This window comes from Myripristis murdjan, chromosome 11, assembly GCF_902150065.1.
Source record: "Myripristis murdjan chromosome 11, fMyrMur1.1, whole genome shotgun sequence".
In the NCBI taxonomy this organism is placed as follows: domain Eukaryota; kingdom Metazoa; phylum Chordata; class Actinopteri; order Holocentriformes; family Holocentridae; genus Myripristis; species Myripristis murdjan.
The window spans coordinates 18323164-18344131 of NC_043990.1; the positions used below are offsets into that span (position 1 = coordinate 18323164).

Below are 20968 nucleotides of genomic sequence, written 5' to 3' on the forward strand. Positions count from 1 at the left end.
TGTAATGAGTGATTCATCACATCTGGAGTAATTATTCCTATCTAGTTATGTAGGTATGATTTTAAGTGTTCTGTCTGACCTTTTTTTTTTGAGGATATCGACTGTCATTTTCCTAATATTTGGCATATTTTAGTACTCTGTTGTACAGAACTACACTATATTACCAAAAGTATTCGCTCACCTGCCTTTACTCATACTATGAACTGAAGTGCCATCCCATTCCTAACCCATAGAGTTCAATATGATGTCGGTCCACCTTTTGCAGCTATTACAGCTTCAACTCTTCTGGGAAGACTGTCCACAAGGTTGAGGAGAGTGTTTATAGGAATTTTTGACCATTCTTCCAAAAGCGCATTGGTGAGGTCACACACTGATGTTGGTCGAGAAGGCCTGGCTCTCAGTCTCCGCTCTAATTCATCCCAAAGGTGTTCTATCGGGTTCAGGTCAGGACTCTGTGCAGGCCAGTCAAGTTCATCCACACCAGACTCTGTCATCCATGTCTTTATGGACCTTGCTTTGTGCACTGGTGCACAGTCATGTTGGAAGAGGAAGGGGCCCGCTCCAAACTGTTCCCACAAGGTTGGGAGCATGGAATTGTCCAAAATGTTTTGGTATCCTGAAGCATTCAAAGTTCCTTTCACTGGAACTAAGGGGCCAAGCCCAGCTCCTGAAAAACAACCCCACACCATAATTCCTCCTCCACCAAATTTCACAGTCGGCACAATGCAGTCTGAAATGTACCGTTCTCCTGGCAACCTCCAAACCCAGACTCGTCCATCAGATTGCCAGATGGAAAAGCGTGATTCATCACTCCAGAGAACGCGTCTCCACTGCTCTAGAGGCCAGTGGCGGCGTGCTTTACACCATTGCATCCGACGCTTTGCATTGCACTTGGTGATGTGTGGCTTGGCTGCAGCTGCTCGGCCATGGAAACCCATTCCATGAAGCTCTCTGCGTACTGTACTTGGGCTAATCTGAAGGTCACATGAAGTTTGTAGCTCTGTAGCAATTGACTGTGCAGAAAGTCGGCGACCTCTTTGCACTATGCGCTTCAGCATCCGCTGACCCCTCTCCGTCACTTTACGTGGCCTGCCACTTCGTGGCTGAGTTGCTGTTGTTCCCAAACACTTCCATTTTGTTATAATAGAGCTGACAGTTGACTGTGGAATATTTAGGAGCGAGGAAATTTCACGACTGGATTTGTTGCACAGGTGGCATCCTATGACAGTTCCACGCTGGAATTCACTGAGCTCCTGAGAGCGGCCCATTCTTTCACAAATGTCTTGTTTCACAGTCTGCATGCCTGAGTGCTTGATTTTATACACCTGTGGCCAGGCCAAGTGATTAGGACACCTGATTCTGATCATTTGAATGGGTGTGCGAATACTTTTGGTAATATAGTGTAAGTGCCAACAACTCAAATTATACAATCATTACTGCAATTGTCACTGATTGTACCAGCTATTTAGATTTTGTTGCATCTATACAGATGTTAGAAATCAACCAGTCACAGCTTGGGAACAGGGCACAGCTCCAGTGTAGCCGGTCCCAAAAAAATGAAAATAAAAATAAACATACACAAAACACAATAGACAATGTGCATTTTTGGCCACTCTGGAGGTGTTGAAATTTATTAATTACATTTATTTATTACAATTTATTGCAAATATATATATATAAAAAGGAAAACTGTATCATGTGTCATGTATAACAGTATATATACAGCAAATTTCTTAAGATGAACACAGTACAAAGTATGCTAAAAACATAACTCCCCAACAAAAACTTTAGGTAGATGACTATTGAAAACTGTAAATTAGAAATGTTAAAATAATGAGACAATTTCAATAGCTTAATATGCTTATTTTTCCGACGGTGTATTCAGTCATCCATGGCATACTCTTAAACAAGAATTAAAACAAAGGAGGAGCTTGACCTTGCCATTGCTACTTGAACAGAAAGTCAGCAGGTCTCCTGTCAAATCAGTCAAAACAAATATATATACATATACAAATAAAGACATTCTAGGGTCTCTTGGAAGTTCTCACTGATTGATCCACTACCTCAGAAAGACCAGCATTCCATGTATACAGTGAGAAGCTTCCTTAAATCCTGAGATGGAAAGATCCAACATTTAAACTTGAAAAACTGTTATTCCTTTCATGTAGAACAGTGAAACTACACTTTGTGACAAGAGTCAGTACCACAGACCTAAAGACAAGCACTGAGCCTAGCTACTCTGGTGATAACAAAAGGCAAAAATTAAAAGTGCAACAAAAATATTCATGAGAGTGGCTGTGGGTCTAGAGTCTGTAGCAGCTCCAGATTTTACATCTTTATGACAAGAAAGGTTAGGTTATTTTTTGAGTCTGGATTTGGATCAAGTATATCCTGTTTTAATGAGCACCAAAGGTAGAGGGAGAGTTGAGATTCTTGCACTGTATATTGTACTCTAATTTGCATGTATTGCATTTTATGTTAATTCTAAGTATTAAAAATCACTGATGCTTAATCTTAATCTTTGTATTTGGCTGCAGACAGTATTGCTCCATGAAAAAAGCCACATTAGGACGTTGCTTAACATCCTCTTGCTGGTGTTTGTTTGTGTGGAAAACCCATGAGTGTATGTACAACCATGCTTAGGTCAAAGTGACCTGAGCGGTAAAAAAGCTCCAGGAGGGAGTGTGGGGAGTGCAAACCTAAACTATGTTGCAGCCTGTTATTTTGGTTTGTGCTCCTTCATCGATGAAGCCCTGGCCTGAATTAGATCCTTGTGCAGCCTTGATACAACTAGGATGCCTTATTTTATCCTCCACACTATCTTCACAGCACAACTATGGCTGTACTGTGAAGTTGTAAGTTAAGGTGTGACATTGGCACGTGAAGTATAAATCCATTCTAACATTGCTATTATTTCTTTCTACTGTTCCTACAGCTGTTGAAATATAAGACATTAGCTTAGATGTAATAATGAAGCTGCTGTCATTTCTGATTCACATACATTTGCATTTCTAACAGAAAGCAGGTTACAGTTCCTTATAAAAAGTGATTCAGGGAATCAGGGATCATACACTACATTCAGAGGGAGGAAGGACATGAATGTCAGCAGGGTTGAAGACAATTGGAGGAGTGTTCTGCAGTTCAATAACCTTTGTTAATGGTTATCATTGGCTGAAATGTTAGATCAAAGCTTTGATGGGTTTTTATGATTGGCAATTCCATGGGCCTGGGGCTGTATGTGTTGAAGAAGGGTACTGCTGCTGCTCTGGCACATACAGCCATCCAGTTGGTGCTGGAGTTGCTATGCTGCCCTCAGCTGTCACCTGTCCTGTCCCCTGCGGAGGGCTAGTCTGGCTTGGGAAGAGATACGTGGGATACCCCTCATTTATGTATGAACTCCCACTGTAGACAGGAAAGACGTACGGTGCAATGTATCTTGCCACAGCCTCTGAAGAACTGTAACTTGAACTGTTTGTGACATATGGCCTGTGGTTGAACTGACTATCCCCACTATTCAAAGAACAGTTTGTGTTGTAGCCTGAAGTTGACTCAGGATTAGTGGTCTGTAACACATTTCCAAAGTTGCTTTGGTTAAAGATGCTCCCAGGGAGCTTAAGGACATTGGTATTGGCAGTACTGACATTGGGCAAGTAGGTAGTATCAGTGCTGTCTCTGACCACTGTGGTCAAATGATTACCTTGGCCAGAAGAGCCATCTTGAGACTGGTTATCAGTAGAAGGTACAGAGCTGGGATTAGCAATGAACTGTCGGTTCTCATAATTCAAGATGCTTTCCCCATACTGTGAAGGAGACAATTTCCTCTTCAGTGGGTTATGGGCAGGCATCAAGGTGGGGATAGAAGCACTACACAATTCAGATGTAGACAGCCCATTTGTTGAATTACAACTTTCTTTGTCCTGTGCAATATTTTTAGGCAAATCAATCGTGCTGGAGGTAGCTGTCCCGGTATTCTTTGGGCTGTCTTGGTAAGGGGGCAGATATGACATAGATTTATTGTCTCTCAACATAGCTATTATCTTATTAAACTTATGCATGTCCACAAAAGTCCCTGTGTCCTTGTCATTGGGACAGAGGGGAGAAGGGTTCACAACAGTGTCAGCAAGAGTAGACTGAGAGGGATGGACAGCTGGTTTTGAGCTAGGAGTGGTCTGACTGCTGGGTTGTGGTGAGCTACGTGTACTTTCAGCTTCCAAGAGATCATTGAGATGGGAGTTACTGAAGCAAGGACTGACAAAGGATCCAACAGATACCTTGGCTGGGGTTGGGTTGGCTGCAGAGAATTCATCCCTGGAAGACACTGAGGCTTGACTAGATTTAAGGCAAAACTTAAAGGAAGATGGACATTCTGAAAGCACCTCTGGCTGTTTCATATGCAACACAGGCTGTGTCTGTGTGGAGGGACAATGGGCCAGTGAGACCTGTGCTATTTCTGCTGGTTTGGTGGCTAGATTCTTGTTGGTTTTTTGGCTAACAGCAGGATATACTGAGACATCAGAGTAAACATCTGAATTGCCATAGTTGGTATCTTGAGTGCTTGAAATTCTCTGTTTTATCCTCTTCGCATCCCCAGTCAATGCAAACTCCTCAGAAGGACTTTTTGCTTCTGGTCTCAATTCTGAGAGAGAGGGAAGGGGGAAGTGAGATAGAAAAGTGATGACAGGCAGAAATGAGTATGAGAGAACAACTGATCAGGTCCAATTCTGCATCCACCATGAATGGCAAGACAATTATTTCAAATGGTGTCAGGGTGAAGCAATAGTTCACCTACCTCTCAGTGATGGCTGTAGTTCTTCCTTTTTATCATTAGGGGTCATATTTCCAAAAGAGTCCTTCTTGATTGCCACTATGAAAATACAACAACATGGTGATACAACATGGTAACACAGTACATATCAAAACAACACATTAGGACTATAAGTATTATTTTTAATTATAAATAAATGGCCTTTTAAGCAAGTAAACTTTTAGAGCCTAAAAGGTTGTCCAGGGAGAAATAAGTAAATTGCAATCAATTAAGAATTTCAGGAATCTAAAATGGCTGTATTTTCTGTCAGTGGTATAGCCAAATAATCAAAAAATAATTTCAGGATTACTAAATATAATATTGGAATAAATGTCCACAAAGCCTATGTGATAAATCTTCATATTGTGCCTGATAGTGACACGATTCTTGTCTGTCTCTGGCACCCTAGCTGACTGTGGCTTGGTGGGATGAGGTTCCCTGGGCTCTGCTGGCTGTGAGGCTGCTGGGCTGTTCAACAAGAGCCATAATCATAGCGCATGTCTACATGCTGCCTGTATTACTCATGTAATTTTAGCTGTGCACATGAGTGAAAAAATTAGTGTTTGAGAAATTCCTGAGTGACCAGGCATGTGGGACTCACCTATCCTATCTGAGGCAGGTAGGCACAGGGGGCTCAAGTTCTGCTCTCTCCTCAGGTGCTGCAGCATCTTTAAGGCTACAAAACAGAAACAACACACAATTATGATAATCACCTTATATCCAATATACCATAGAGTCCTTAGATTCAATAAATAAACAAACAAACAAAACCCAACTAAAAAGCTACCTTCACAGTATGGAACTGTCTGCACACGTCCATGCCAGTCCTCATCCAGTAGTGTGACCTTGGTAAGAGAAAACACCAACTTTATGACAAAAAGTACAATGAATATGTACTTCTACTTCTATGTATGTGGACAGGACAAAATAAAAAAATAATGAAGCAGTTCCTTTTGGGTCCATCAGTTACAAATGTGAAAAATTCATCATTCATCAAATTTCTTCATAATTAGATCAGGGGTGTTTGGGAGTATGACACACAGACCCGATGGGTTACCTGAGCATCTGTCTTATTGTGCTTCTCCCGGTCTGAAAGTATCCAGGCGATTTCCGTTAAGAGCTGCAGCTTCTCCTCTTGTTGCAGATTCCAGTCCCACCAATACATAAAATGAGGAAACTGCCTCAACTGTAAAACAAGTATGACACAAACATAAAAATCACACTGAAAACATTGGACCAACATGTCCAGCTATTTTAAACATTGAAATTAGGGCTGTCAAAGTTAATGTGCTAACATGTGATTCATTTGACGATGGAATGTTCAACTTTTAATCACTTTTTACTCTTCACCCCAGTCAACATCACCTGATAGGTGATACTTATGTTTATGATTAAACATGCTAAAGGTCATTACAGCTGTATGAAGTCATGACCTTATACTCAGTAGAAAGGTACCATTTAAAAGTTTAAGATAGCAGGATCCGTGTAGGCAGAAAACAGCGATCATCACAGACAGAGGCCTTCCACCACCTCTTTAACTCTGCCCCAGCAGTCACCTGTTCCTCACTCATGAGGTTTGCGAGGTAGGAAGTGTTTTTTTTTCTTTTTCTTTGAACTAGGGTGCAGCCACTCTGCCTACCTCTATAAAGCAGGTCAAACCATACTCCCTATTATTCATTTGCCTACTCAGACTGTGACTGTGAGATTATCTGTACCTGCTCTCAAGTGAATAAAGAAATCGTAAGATTATTCATTTCTTGAGACGCTATCTATATACAGAATTTCCACTACACAGACGTCATGGCATACACTGCTAGCAGCGAGCTGCTGAGAAACATTAATCGACAAAATGAATGTTAAGACAACCTCTGGCTAGATGGCAAATTTTATTTCAAGAGGCTTCCTGATGAATCTCTGGACAGAAATTAAGCCATATGGACATTCTGCAACATGGAAATGTCGTTTCCATATCATATTCCATTTCAGGGCAAAGGAAGTTTAAAATATAAGCTGAATACCAAAGATGTTTTTGCTAGTGGTTCGAGTGATAGTAAGCGACAGTGCTCGCCCCACCACACTTGTGCTGCACACAAGGGACAAATCTGTCAACACTGCAAAACTGACCAATGCAATGCTAAATTGACTGCCATGGCCTATAGGCCCACAGGCATGTTTTGAATACAGTGGCCTAAAAACATCATACAGATCAGGAATCCATCATATAAACTCTGTAGAAAGCTTTATTCCAAAATTCATTTTACAACAATGAAAAGGTAAGCAAGTGAGTGATTTAATACATTTTAAATAAGTGATTAAACATGATAATCCAGGATTACATTGTGATTAATGCATTTAAAAAAAAAATAATCACTTGACAGCCATTGTTTAAATATTCTTGTTATTGAGAAAACTGATGTATTACATGCATGCTGAAGATACCACTCACCATATATTGCAACTGGTGCTCTGTGCTGACAATGTGTTCAAAGATGTCTTTCAAAAGTATTGTCTTGCTGCAGCTGCCACACAAGTAGAACGAAGGCAGAGATTGTCCTCGACACTCAAACACAAAGCCCATACCTGGGAACAACATGCACACACACGCACAATCTGTAAAATGTTTCTTACCAACATCATAAAACTATGAGAGCAAAAAGACTTTGAAGTGCAAAAATATGTAAAAACATACAAACACACACCTATGATTGGTTCAGTTTCCAGTTGCTTCACCATCAGGTATGTGGACAAACGGCTGCAGCCCGCAGGTCTTTCCCCTATGACTACCACAGACGTTAACCAGTCAGTACAAACCAGCACATAAGATGATAAACACAAAGTCACTGACTCATAAATACCAGATACCTGTTGAATTAGTTGGGACGACATGCGGTGCATTAGTCTGGTCCTGTTCTAGTCTGTGCCCTGTGTGGTTCCATGCATGTCCTCCAGTCTGCCTGAGGTCTGAGGTCTGTGGTGCAGTTTTCACAGCAACAATTGAAGAGGGTGATACAGGGTCTGAGGATAAAGACATTTTCTCTGGACCGTCTGGCGGTCTACATGTGTCCGGTAGCTCTGTGTCAGTTTGCTCACGCTGAAGTTGGTTCTCAGAAGTCTCTGGCTGTGTGTCAACAGCTGGAGCTGGTGTTTCTGACTCAGCGTCAAGATGGTCTGGGCTCTCATGTGGTTTTTCCTCTGCAGATGCAGACAGGTAGGGAGAGGCAAATTGAAAGACTGATGTAAGTCAGTGATAGTAGGCAAGATAGGTGGAGACACAATGTGGAGGGGAAGTCACAAATATGGAAGGGAATTGGAGATTTAACAAAAACAGGCAGCAAGGAAGAGACACACATGTTGACAAAACCTGCATGAAAACAACCCAGGATAATTAGGACTAGCAAGTGTTAAGCATCCTAACTACTGTATATTTACGTTTACATTCACTGCTCTCTCCCTGAAGTTGACATTTGACATCTGCTACTGAGTCAGTCTCCTGTTTAGATTGTGACTGGTGTGAAGTGGGTTGAGAAAACTAAGCAAAAATAACACACAAATAGCAAACTCCTGCTTGACAAAATTTCCAGAAAGTGTGAATGACTGCAATAGCCCACCTCTTTGAGGTTATTGAAACATGAAAATTGCCAATACAGCTTGCAAAAAAACCAAAAAAAAAAAACAAAAAAAAAAACAGAATGACAGGTAAGGGTCACTGTTTACCAGGATGTCCAGGGGCAGATGTGATATTAACTTGAGGTTGGGCCATCACATCAGGCTCAGAAACGTCCTCTTTAACAGTGCCTGAGGAAAATGGGGTTACACAACATCTTCAGCTGCAAATCTTATGTTGATTATACCTCAAATCTACAGTTGCTTATATTTAGAATTTGTGCTGGAGAATTTTTCATTCTACATACCGTTAACATCAGAGCTGTGAGTGTTTGGTGTTTTAAGGGGCTCTGAATCATTTGTCTCTGGGGTGTGACATGACTGAAGCTGGTCTGGACTCAGCTCAGCTTGTGCTGCATCTCTGGGAGTCAGGCTTGCAGTTTTCTCAGGATCACTTAGCGTCACATTTCTATCCTCTCTGGATTTGGTCTCCATTACTGAATTGATAACAACAATCACCTTCAGCAGTGTGCAATTGCAGAAGTGTAATTTGACGATGACCAAATACACCTGCAGTTTGTAATTTTGATTTAGGGTTCCTACCTGAGTGCTGAGGCTCCTGCATGTTCTCCTGCCTTGACAGGCAATTAATGGGAAGCCCTGCTCCCTCTCTGTTTGACCTGGGCACCCCTGTCACAGAAGAGCGATATTAGTAATAGGTCTAAAGTGACATCTCACACACCTGAGTTTTATTCATATAAAAATGTGCAAGGATGAATATCAGACATCAGCAGGTTGATGCTTCACAAAGTTATGCAGCTAAAGTGGTCACTACAGAGTTGTATGTCTGAAGGCATCTGAGGGAGTTTGTTTACCCCGACTGATATGTTCAATCTGCATGTACTATGTGGTGGAATGTTTGACCGGTCTGATATGATTTTCCAACAAACTCCACCAATTTATAATGTAACTTACCGATTTACAGACTAGTTTGAAGTTTGCTGGGGCAATTTGAAAATGTCAATTACTATGGAGTTGGAGTTAGCTGTGTTACAAAAACAATATCCACTCTGAGCAGCAGTCCAGCTTTCAACAAACAGCACAAGGCGGCACAGAGGAGACCTTCAGATTTGGTCCTCAAAACACAGAGATGACTCATCAAATTACCATCATCTGGGTGTGAAGATTTATTCGTAATGGATGAGGGAACTCGCCGTCTCTGGTCTTTTTGCTCTGGATTGGTTGTGGAAGATGACCTTCGCAGCATTTCTCTCTCTTTGATGATTGCTTTCAGTTTGTCTATAGCTAAAAACAAAAACAAATTATAACACACCAAAGTAACATTATATATTTAACGTATATATTTGATATTTTATGGGAACTACACATATGCAATTAAAATGACATGCAGCATAGGGCCTGAGGTCGGATTCAAACCCAGGACGCTGCAATCAGGACTCAGCCTTGGCACATGGTACGTGCTCTTATCCGGTGAGTCACCAGGGCGCACTGATAACTTTTATTCTGAGTAATTGCAACATTCATATGTAGCATATACTTATACCCCTGCATAATGAATTAATGTCAAACCACATGAAATTAAATCATTTTCTCTGAAACATTCATTCTGCATCAATGAGATAACTGTTTCCTGCATCAACATTCTGTTGTGAAACTTTAGAGCACTTTGCCACTTTGTTAAAATGAATGGCGAGAAGCAGCAACAATTAAAGCAACGATTAAAAAACAGGAATGAAGCACAGGCTGCTGCCTGTACTCTTTCTGAACTCTGCCTTTAGAAAAAACACACCACACACAAGGGGACGGAGCATGCTTACCTGTTTGCTCTGGAAGACGAGCTATCTCTCTGTACTCATCATAATTCACTTCCACTTTCTACCAGCAAGGAAAAGAACAGACCGAAAAAAGCACGGAGGTCATAAAAACCATGACACGCTAAATAGTGATGTAACACATTTGTGCATGCATAGAAGTTACAAATGCTGTCATATTGCTTTATTGGTGAATGATCTTATGCCTGTGTGTATTACCACTGAACTGTGTGTGTATGTTGTGTCAGGGTGTCTCTTTAAGACATTTTTTGGCGAAATTAAAGGCTGATTTTTGGGCAAATCATCTTTTTCAATTCAGCACTGCAGATAAGTATAAAAGCAAATACTATGTATTTGGCCCAGCACAGAGGTTAAGTTTTAGGTAGGGAATTATGTGTTATTAACTACATTATTTTATTAACTTATTAGTTTCCTTTTTGTTAGATAGCAAGCCTCTCCTGTCATAAATTTAACTTAGACTTTTATCCCCACAGAACATCGAACACTTATGTAAGTCAGTGATAGTATCTTCTTGGATTTCTCTCTACATCCACGTATGACAGGGAAGCACTAAAAAGTGAGTTGGGCCATTTTCCCAACAGGGAGGTGTAGTAGGTCAGTATAAAAGCAGTATTAGGTTAACGAGGGTAAGAGATTTGTAACATCAGAGATATTGACTGATGCTGGAGGATTTGACTCTTTGACAAAAAGAAGCTTATAGATAAATGAAATTAGTTAAACTGTTCATGTGCAGATTAAGGCCTCATGAAGTCATTGAAGACTAATAATTTCCAAAGTCCTACTATTTATAAAATTGAATTTGGGACATTTTAAAGACTTTAAGGACCCCTCAGACACTGTCTGTGTATGTGCGTGTGTGTGTGTGTGTTCCAGAGAATGGAGGTGACCCACCTTCTCCCTAAGGCCTGCATCTCTTTCAGCCATAGCCAAGTGGGTCACCAGCTCGAGCAGCTTCCTATCCTTCTCTGCCGGCTCAACAGTCCACTCAGGGAACTTGTGTTTCTGTCAAAAAATGTGTAACACAATGTTAGCATGTAAAATACATGAACACAATGCCATTCAAAGCTCCGCATTTTTGACATACATACCACGTATTTATACCGGTGGCTGGAGCGCTGGATGTGATTTGAGTCTTTAACCCTCAATGAACACAGCTGACAGTAGATTTGCTGCTTTTTTTCACATTTGACTATAATCAAATAGTTTACCCCTGAAAAGCAAGAATACACACAATTCTGATTAAATCAAAAAGCAGTGCAAGCAGTAGAGCTTAACTGAATAATATCAGAAATACAAAAGAATACTGACCAACCAAAAGCTTGCTTTGATTTGGTCTATTAACACTCCTGGGGTACTCTGATGTGTCTGTGGGTGCCGTCTTATGGACAGATCTCACAGGCATTTGTGTGAGAGAAACAGGTGTGTCACCCTTGTGATGACCATGAGCATTTGATCCTCTGGTGGTTGTTACCATACTTTTGGACACATTTTCACAAGTTTTAGGGCTTCTGTTACTTTGTGGGGCAGCTGCACATGGTGTGGCTGCAGCTTTACCCGACATGGATGCTGCTCCAGTTCTCACAGTGGTTTGAGCTTTGGACACAACTGCTGATTTGGGGTTTGAAGCTGCGTTTAAGGTTGGTGCTGAAGACATGGTGCTTGTTGCTGCAGGTGTGGAGCTGGTTGCCACAGATGTGGTGCTGGTTGTTGTCAATTCTGAGGTAACTGTCATCGATTTGGAGGTAGCTGCAGTAGAAATGGAGATTGCTGTAGAACTGGAAGGGGTTGCTGTTGATTTGAAAGTGTTTGCTGCAGAAGTAGAGGTTGTTCCCATCAAAATGGTTGCATTTTCACATTGGCCAACAGGCTTGGAGGAGGTTGCAGATTTGGATTTTACTGGAGCACTCTGAGAAATCACTTTGGTTTTTAAGTTGATCACAGAAGAATCTGAAGTTGCTACATTTTTGGAGCTGAGCCCATCAGGTGAACATGTGGTTGTTTTGCTGCTAGAAAACTGTACAGGTGTTATTTTGCTGTCTTCAATTGATTCAGAGATGGCTTCAGTTGTTTTGTGGCTGTCATCTGTTTTAGAGGTGGTTGCAGTTGCAGATTTTGGCTGTCTCTCCAGACTTCCAGCATCACCACGCTCAGTCTGCCGTATCTTTGAAAGAACACACAATAATACACAATGGATTACTTATTTAACAGCTTTCAAAGGTTTGCACACCCAAGTAGTTACAACCCAGCTGTCACATTACATACACTGTACATACTGATACTCAAACTCACCACATTGACAGTAAATACATAAACATAACCAGCCAGTCATCAAATTACCATCTAGCAACAAAAACTATTCAATTTAACTGGAAATTATTAACAAGCCAAAACTTGCAACTTCCTGCTACATTTTAACTTATTATCTTACATATGGTAGATGACACTGGAGGTTAAAATAGTTTTAATTTAAGTTGTAGGCCTAAACCACTCAGTATTAATATATTATTGTACTGTCTCAAAGCTGCCAGCAGGGTTAGATTCCTTTTAAAGTAAACTGTGTGAAGCCAGGCAGAAAAAAACAACAAAGAAAGGAATTAGCTTTCTGGTCTGAGTTTTGCAAAACACAACCTTTGCAAATATTTTTTTAGAATAACCAAAGTGAAAACTAGGATTAGTTGCATTTGTGGAGGAATTTGAAGGAGGAACACACAACTGATGATATTTTCCAAAGTGCTAAGTTTAGCTAAGTGAAGCTATTGTGTCTCAAATGAGAATTTCCACACTTTTTCTTCTCTTAACACTGCACTAAAGTCATCTGTGTGGGGCTGAACACAGAAGGCTCCTGGGTGGGAGTCGCAGGTAAATGACATGAAAGTGGCTAGTAGCTTTCAGACACAAAAATATAAGTTACTACTAAGTAGCTGATTAATTTGAACATGTATCTGTACGTGGTTGGCACATAATCACATTTTAAAAAGTTAATTTCGCACCATGGAGCACAGTAATCTAACAAAACAAATGACCTAAAGTATTTTTTTTCCGAATCGGATGGTAATGTTACTAAAACAACGTTAGCATGGCGGTAACGGTACTAGCAGTTACTATACGACTATCGCTAGCATAACACTACATGATAAACAACAACTCAATCATCCTTTACAGACGTGCCTATCACACACTAGCACAGTGCCGAAGAGCTTGGTACATGTTACTCACCGTTTCTGCTTTTAGCGTTTTTTAACATTAGCTAAAACGGAGGTCACAGCGATTTAACGGCAGCTCAGCAGGTTGACGTAAAAAACGGCTCAGCGTCTTTCACACAGCACGAGCAGACCTCGGCCGGCGCAGCCATTCATTGTGTATGTGATCGCGGGGCGCGCCCAAGTTGAAAACGTTTCAACTTGGGCGCAGCGCCCTGTGACGACAGCTCGACGCGTCCAATGGGAGGGAATAGTGGAATCGGAAAACAATGGCGGATTCTGGCAGAACGACAAAACAAAAATGGAGGAAAAGATCAATATGGCTGTCCCTGTGTGTGCAGAGCTGTGGGACGCCAGATTACAGTCTTACCGTGATCTCGTTAAATAAAAAGCCCAATCATGGAGAGAAATATCCAACAATTTGGGAATGCCAGATGTTTAAAAACAGAGATATATGATGTTTTTGCTTTCCACAATAGGCGATTTTTTTTTCTGCAATCAAAGACCAATACTGTTTTACTACACGGGCAGGAGGTGTATGTATTCGGAAGTGCGCCCTACTGCGCGCCCGTCTGCGCCGTACCCAGTGCAGAGCGCGGCCCAAACCGCGCGCTATGTGCTTCACATAGCGCGCGGAAGAATGGTCCCATAAACACACTCCTAAACCTTGTGGAAGGCCTTCCTAGAAGAGTTGAAGCTGTTACAGCTGCAAAGGGTGGGCCGACATCATATTAAATGGTTTAAGAATGGGATGTCACTCACGTTTATATGCGTGTCAAGGCAGATGAGCAGGCATAAAGCTTCAGGGGTGTCGTAGTGGGGGGAAAGCGGGACTGATTACCCAGGGCCACAATGGGGGAGGGGGCCCTCGAAAGGCCTGAAATAAAAATGTTTGCCTATTGGCTGGCTATACAAGGGCCAAATAAGATTTCTTTTCATGGGGCCCAAAATCCCTGGCGGCGCCCCTGTAAAGCTCTACTGGGGCACAGGCCCCCTACCGCACATCCCCCTCCTCCCATACACACACACACACTGCCAAAGTAATATTTATTACCTAGTTTTCAGGGTGATAGTTAAAGTGATAGTTCAACTCAATCTGAACTGAGTTTGTTTATGAAGACCAGAGAGATGGTGATCGACTTCAGGAAGAAGAGGAAGCCTTCACAGCCACTGTGCATTCTGGGAGAGGATGTGGAGGAGGTGGAGGACTACAAGTACCTGGGTGTCAAAATCAACAACAGACTGGACCGGAAACCCAACACCGAAGCTGTCTACAAGAAGGGGATGAGCAGACTCTACTTCCTGAGGAAGCTGAGATCCTTCAACATGTGCAGCAAGATGTTGGAGATGTTCTACCAGTCTGTTGTGGCCAGCGTACTCTTCTTCGCCGTGGTCTGTTGGGGGAGCAGCATTGGAGCCAGTGACACCAACAGACTCAACAAAGTGATCAGGAAGGCTGGCTGATTGGCTGCAGACTGAACACTTGTGGAGGCTGTGGTGGAGAGGAGGACACTGAACAAACTGTTATCCATCATGGATAACCCTGATCACCCTCTCCACCACACACTGGACAGACAGCGGAGCTCCTTCTCCAACAGACTGTTACAGCTCCACTATCGAAGGGACAGATACAGGAAATCATTCCTGCCACATCCCATCACACTGTACAATAACTCACACCTGTCTGACAGAGACTCACAACTGTCTGCTGTATAGTTCTGTTTTTAACACTCCACTACTCAGCACCTTAACTGTTTATTTATTATCCATTACCCAGCACCTTAACTGTTTATTTATTATCTATATATTATATCCTAGGTTAATACACATTCATACTGTTTTTCATACTGACTGGAGGGGAAGGGGTGATTCCATAAGGGGCCGAATCAAGTCTGACAGTTCCTGAATCCCAGTACCGGGTGTCGGGTTCTGCCACTTGGTTTCTTGGTTTTCATGGTTACATGCTAACTCTGTGCCATACCATCTATATATTTCATATTTATTACCATCTGTATATTTCACATTTCATAATAATAACAATAATAATAACTTAGATTTATATAGCGCCTTTCAAAACACCCAAGGACGCTTTACAAAACAAAGAACAGATCAGACGAAAACAACAGACAGAAAGAACAAACATCACAAGAAGAGCCATAAGAGAAACTAGCCTAGCTAACAGGGACCAAAGGCCAGAGTGAACAGATGTTTTTTGAGAGATGATTTGAAAGAGTTGAGGGTAGGGGCGTGACGTATCTCAGAGGGGAAGGAGTTCCAGAGGGTGGGGGCAGCAACACTGAAGGCTCTGTCCCCAAAGGTGAGGAAGAAAAGTTCTTCCTCATCATGTTTCTTGTTGAGGATCTCCATGATGTCGGATTTGCTTGTTTTCTGCTCCCGAGCCACTCTTTTTTCCCCGTCACTCTTCCTTTCCTTCATATAACTATCCCTCAGGTTTTTCCATTTTTTCTTCAACTCAAACCTCAACTGTAAATAGACAAAATTCATTATTTATGAATTAGCTGAACTAATGCTTCTTAATAATTTATGTTACATGAATGAATGTTGTATTTTTTCTCATTTCATCTGATTTCACCTGTTACCTGTTGTGTGTGTGACTTAACATGGAATTTTATAATAAATGTATGACTATACTGCATTGTCTTTGCAAGAGTAGTGCATATCTCATGATGTCAATCATCTAGATTTCTAAATACATATACCTCCTGTCCGTGTAGTAAATCATTTGCTTCAGTTTACAACAGTATTGGTCTTTGATTGCAGAAAAAAAACAAAAATATCTCGCCTATTGTATCTATGTTCGTGTTTTCGATGAAACTTCTACGTTCCTATTTTCTTCGAAACTGACCCAGATATGTGCAGCACCTAGACATGTGCAACACCACTCGTCTGTATGCGTTCCCTACTGATCTGAGGAACTTGAACTTTTGACTTGTCTCCTTTACCAAACTTGGAAATGCCACACGCCATCTGGGTTCAGACAGGATGTAGATGTGTTGCACGAGCATACAATATTTTCTGTATAAATGTTTCTGCTTACATCCGCCCTGGGGGACTTCCCTACTGACTGTCATGCACTCTGTATGGTTCTACTCTTCAGCGCTGAATAAAACACACAAAGACAACTTACTGATTCCTTTATTTAACCACCTAAGAGAAATTTCAACGACAAGTGACGAACTAGCGCTGAAATTGTTTTAAATGAGCGGTTAAGTAGTGTTACCTTTTGATGTATACAGCTTGTCTTTAAGAATTTTAGGAGACTTTCTGAGCTTTCAAAAAATTCCTAGCTAGTTGTAGTTAGTCATTAGGTAGGCCTAGTTAAACATCTCAAGTTGGATGTAATTAAGTGTCGGATGTTGACATGAACATCCGACACAGAAAACAGCAGAAACTGCATTTTAAATTGCATTATGACATTTAATTACTCTTTGAGGCAAATGACACTTAATTACTCTTTGAGGCAAATAAGAGCTTTCAGTTGTAACTTCCACAACAAAACAACTTATGCAGTACTTGTGCAGTGTTTCCAGTTTTTTTTCCCACAACACTTTCCTGCAGATGTTTCACAATAAAAGCATTATTAAGAAATGAATGGTGTATGCCCACTGAAACGATAGGGGGCTCATAATTTGAAAAGGATGCAGATCATGTTACGTTTGTATTAACAGCGTCATGCAGTTACTTTAACAATGCAAATGGGAGCGAGATCTCTTATTAAATTACAATGAATTAGGGCCTGCTCACATTAGGGTCGTTTGCGCCGTATCGTGCTAAAGCAAAAATGCCCCTCTCCCCAGTCCCCGGCTGGCCTGCACTCACATTACCTAAAGCCCAAACGCGCCCAAGCACGATTGCCCCCGGTGTGCACGTCATCACGTTGAAATATGACAACAGGCATGTTCCAACATCATCATAAATCAGTATAGTTCAAATACATTCATCATGTCTTCCTTTTAACTAAAAGACGTTTTTGTTCCTTTTAATCAGACATGGGGTGTTTATTTACCTTTACAGTTTCGGAGGTAACTTCCTCCTTCTTCAGAAAGCGTCCAACTGACAGCTGGAGCGCCACCTGTCAGATCCGGCAGAGCAGGTGCCGCAGCCAGCGCCGGCCGGTAACAGGTCTGCCGGATCTGACAGGTGCACTGCGCACACAGCAACACAGACAACATGGTTGATTATTGATTGCGCAACACAGCCCTTCGCCGGTAATCGTGCTGTGCGCATTAAACAGTTTTGCAGAGGCAGGAGGAAAGTTGCATGATTTACGTCCGGGCGCTGCGTGCGTGACCGTGCATGTGCTCATGTATGCGCCCATACCGCGCTGAAGCACACCCCCTCCAACCGTGCTGGAGCGGGGGAAGTGTACTGTATTCAAGCACGGAACGGAGCCTCACACTGGTCAAATAATCCGGATTTTAGGGGCAAACGTGCTTGGGCGCTTCTTACACTTGTGAAACAGATGGAATTAGAGAAAAAAAGTCCTGTTACCCTCTGTAGTTGAGGTAGATAAAGGTCTCAGTCACATTTGAGTAAAATAATCTTATTTCTATAAATGTAACAGAATCTTTTTAAAAAGATATTTTATTTTCACAGACCCCTTGCAATTACACCACGGACCACTAGGGGTCCGCGGACCCCCGGTTGAGAAACACTGGCCTAGCGGACCTGAACTTGGCATTTCAGCACTGTAAACTTTGGAGACCAGTAATTATACATTAAAGGGATGTAAAGTGAAATTACAAGCAAATTTAGTGTTGTGTAATATGAACTAATAAAATACAGGTTGTTAGTATATTATATCTTTGAGCAGGCCTATGTATATTGCCAGAAAGCGGCTTGGGTTAAAAGATTTGCCTTTGGCTGGTCAGTGACTTGTTGCAAAAAACAGCAAATTTTATCCCTAATTTGTGTATGTATCAAAACTGACACTGACATTGACGACTGACATTGATTCTGTATGTTTCTCTTTACTGGCAGCTGTGTGGAAACACTTTTCCTTATCACACACAAAGCAAGGGAAGACCTTTTCAGCCATTTTTCACATCAAGCTCTTAAACTTAAAAATGAAAATAATTAATTTCTCCATGCATTCATTCCAAATAACACTCACAATCCGCTAAACAGTTGACAGCTGTTAAAGATATGGCCCATGGCTATATGTTGAATTAGTTTAGCTGTTCATTTTTACTCAGCTGGTAAAGGCTATGTTAAGATTTAGTTGTGGCTAAGATGACAAAATGTGGTGCAGATTTGCATATGCCCAAATAAGAATGTGCAATGACAACAAATTTGCTCCACTCAAAACAAATTTCCCACTTCTAGTATTAGAATTAATTTTCACTTTTTTTTTTTTTATCTCTCATAAACAGTGTGCAGGTGACCAACGTAAGAATGAATAAAACAGACGGACATTATCGAGGTACCTTTAGCTTCCGGTGTTCCAACTTCTCTAGCTGTGCTGCTTTTTCTCTTAGCTCCTCATGAAGTTGTCCCTCCTCTGTGGTTAGGTCAGGTTCCTTCACCCACTTATCAGCCTGCTCAGGATGCATCAGTTTCTAATTCAGAGGGGAGGGAAAAGCTTCATTAGGAAACACAGATCTTACTCTATTATGGAGAATGAAGTGTGTTTCTGTGTGCATTCAGCTCACTATGTAGTTGTAGCGATGCTGTGAGGAGGTGAGGTGTCCAATGCAGGAGGAGATGGCCATCTTGATGGAGCAGCACTTACAGAGATAGTGCCTCTTTTCTCCATCTCCTGAATGAGTCTTAGTCAGCATATTTAAACCTGAGAAGGGAGCGGACATTACAGCAAAGAGACAGGCTTGTTCAAAAAGTTGTCCCACATCATTTATTGTTCAGTTCTACAATATCGGTATGGTGAGCATCCTCATGAGGAACATGATGGGTGTCGTTTGATGTCAAAACCTTTAAGTCTGAGAATTCTTATTATGGTTCCCCTTTCACTGAGGATTTTGTCTTATTTTTTCCAGCAGTGAAGCAGGTCAACTTAGCAATACTGTGGGACACAGGTGGTGCATCTGAGAAATGAAAGCATTTATTTACAAAGTATTACATTTAAAATACACTTTGTTTTCAATTGCAAATCCAGCCATTGCTCTTCTGCATGGGCTTTGCAAACCAGCTGACCAAAGACTTGTTGCCTTCTGCTGAGGATCAAATGAGACACCTGGCTGCCTCAGAGCTTACACTAGACTCTGTTCATTTGGTTGCACCACTGTGAGCGATTAAGTCCTTTCAGTCAAAACAATTCCTAACATACCAAGGAGCCACCCACACACACACACACACACACACACACACAGGCTTCTATAAACATAAACATAAGCCAAACCTAGACAATTGAAGGATGCGTACAGTCTTTCCAAATTCCCCACCTAGCTGTCTCAGAATATTGAACAAATCCATTAAACAGGATGTGATATGAGTGGTTATCACCTCTGCTCTCTGAGTCAAAAACGCACTACAATGGCAGCATACAGTCTTGGGAATATCTGCTTACACTGCTTACAATTTGCATTATAACAGGATGTTTTGGATATGCATTCTCATAAAAAAAAGACACCACATGTGCAGATAAAATTGTGAGTGATTTCACAACAACAATACTGGAAAAACTGCCGACAACAACATTCTGACCTTTAACAAACTTCAACAACACACATCCTGCCAACCAAACTAACTATACTAGGCAAAAAAAGTTCTGCACCGCTTTTTCAGTCTATAATTTCTCCCCTTTATTTATACCCAATAGTGTTGTATCTTATACCGTTGTAAAGCCTGATTCGTCCTCTTTCTAATGAGATACAACTTGTAAGAATCCTGTTGATCATTTTTCCCATTTAACGATACCGATTGGTGTTGTCTTTTATACCGTTAGAAAGCCTGATTAGTCCCCTTTTCAATGAGAAATAAGTTGTAAGGATTGTCAATCAATTGGTATGGCCAACATGGCTAAACATGTCCCCTCCTCCCCTTTTTGAGGGGAGCAAAATCCCATTCAATGTCCTTTCAGTCAATCAAAATTCCCTTCAATGTTCTTCTGTTGGTAATTTAAATTGCACTCACAGATGTACCTAACTGGCACTTAATTGACAGCATATGGCTTATTGTGCTTCCCACCTGTTTAGCTGTGTTGACTCATCCTTACAGTTATACCCTATTGTAAAGGGGACTGGCATTCCAACAGTATAACTCACAAATCCAATTGGTCTTATCACAGGGGAGAAACAATCAAGTGAAAACACATTAAATGGGATTTTGCTATTGCTGGTACAATACCAATATGGAGATCCTTTTCAACCCCAAAATATTCATCAAATAGCAGCAGATTGACTTGCTTCCTTTCAATCCCTCTCTCTCCCTCTGTCACTTCTTTCTCTTGCTGGTCAAGTTCAAACTCATGGGGAAGGTGACAAAGGGCTACAACTGAGGGTTTTTATCCATCATCCATAGATGGATAAAAG

At 41.4% G+C, this 20968-nt stretch overlaps 1 protein-coding gene across 3 annotated transcripts in view; it reads right to left on the minus strand.

The window, feature by feature from the left end:
* Positions 1-1598: 1598 nt before the first annotated feature.
* Positions 1599-20968, minus strand: part of LOC115368389 (uncharacterized) — a 52802-nt gene continuing 33432 nt past the window's right edge. For all 3 annotated transcript variants that reach the window (XM_030064476.1, XM_030064477.1, XM_030064475.1), the window contains exons 35-52: positions 19133-19269; positions 18908-19039; positions 11569-12421; positions 11349-11470; positions 11152-11262; positions 10246-10303; positions 9575-9712; positions 9011-9097; positions 8716-8904; positions 8519-8599; positions 7667-7996; positions 7504-7584; positions 7251-7384; positions 5862-5990; positions 5592-5649; positions 5406-5480; positions 4790-4864; positions 1599-4636 (exon numbers count right to left, since the gene is read on the minus strand). In XM_030064476.1, coding sequence (XP_029920336.1) covers positions 3204-4636; positions 4790-4864; positions 5406-5480; positions 5592-5649; positions 5862-5990; positions 7251-7384; positions 7504-7584; positions 7667-7996; positions 8519-8599; positions 8716-8904; positions 9011-9097; positions 9575-9712; positions 10246-10303; positions 11152-11262; positions 11349-11470; positions 11569-12421; positions 18908-19039; positions 19133-19269 — 4223 coding nt within the window. In that variant the 3' untranslated portion in view covers positions 1599-3203. The remainder of the gene's footprint in view (positions 4637-4789; positions 4865-5405; positions 5481-5591; positions 5650-5861; positions 5991-7250; positions 7385-7503; positions 7585-7666; positions 7997-8518; positions 8600-8715; positions 8905-9010; positions 9098-9574; positions 9713-10245; positions 10304-11151; positions 11263-11348; positions 11471-11568; positions 12422-18907; positions 19040-19132; positions 19270-20968) is intronic.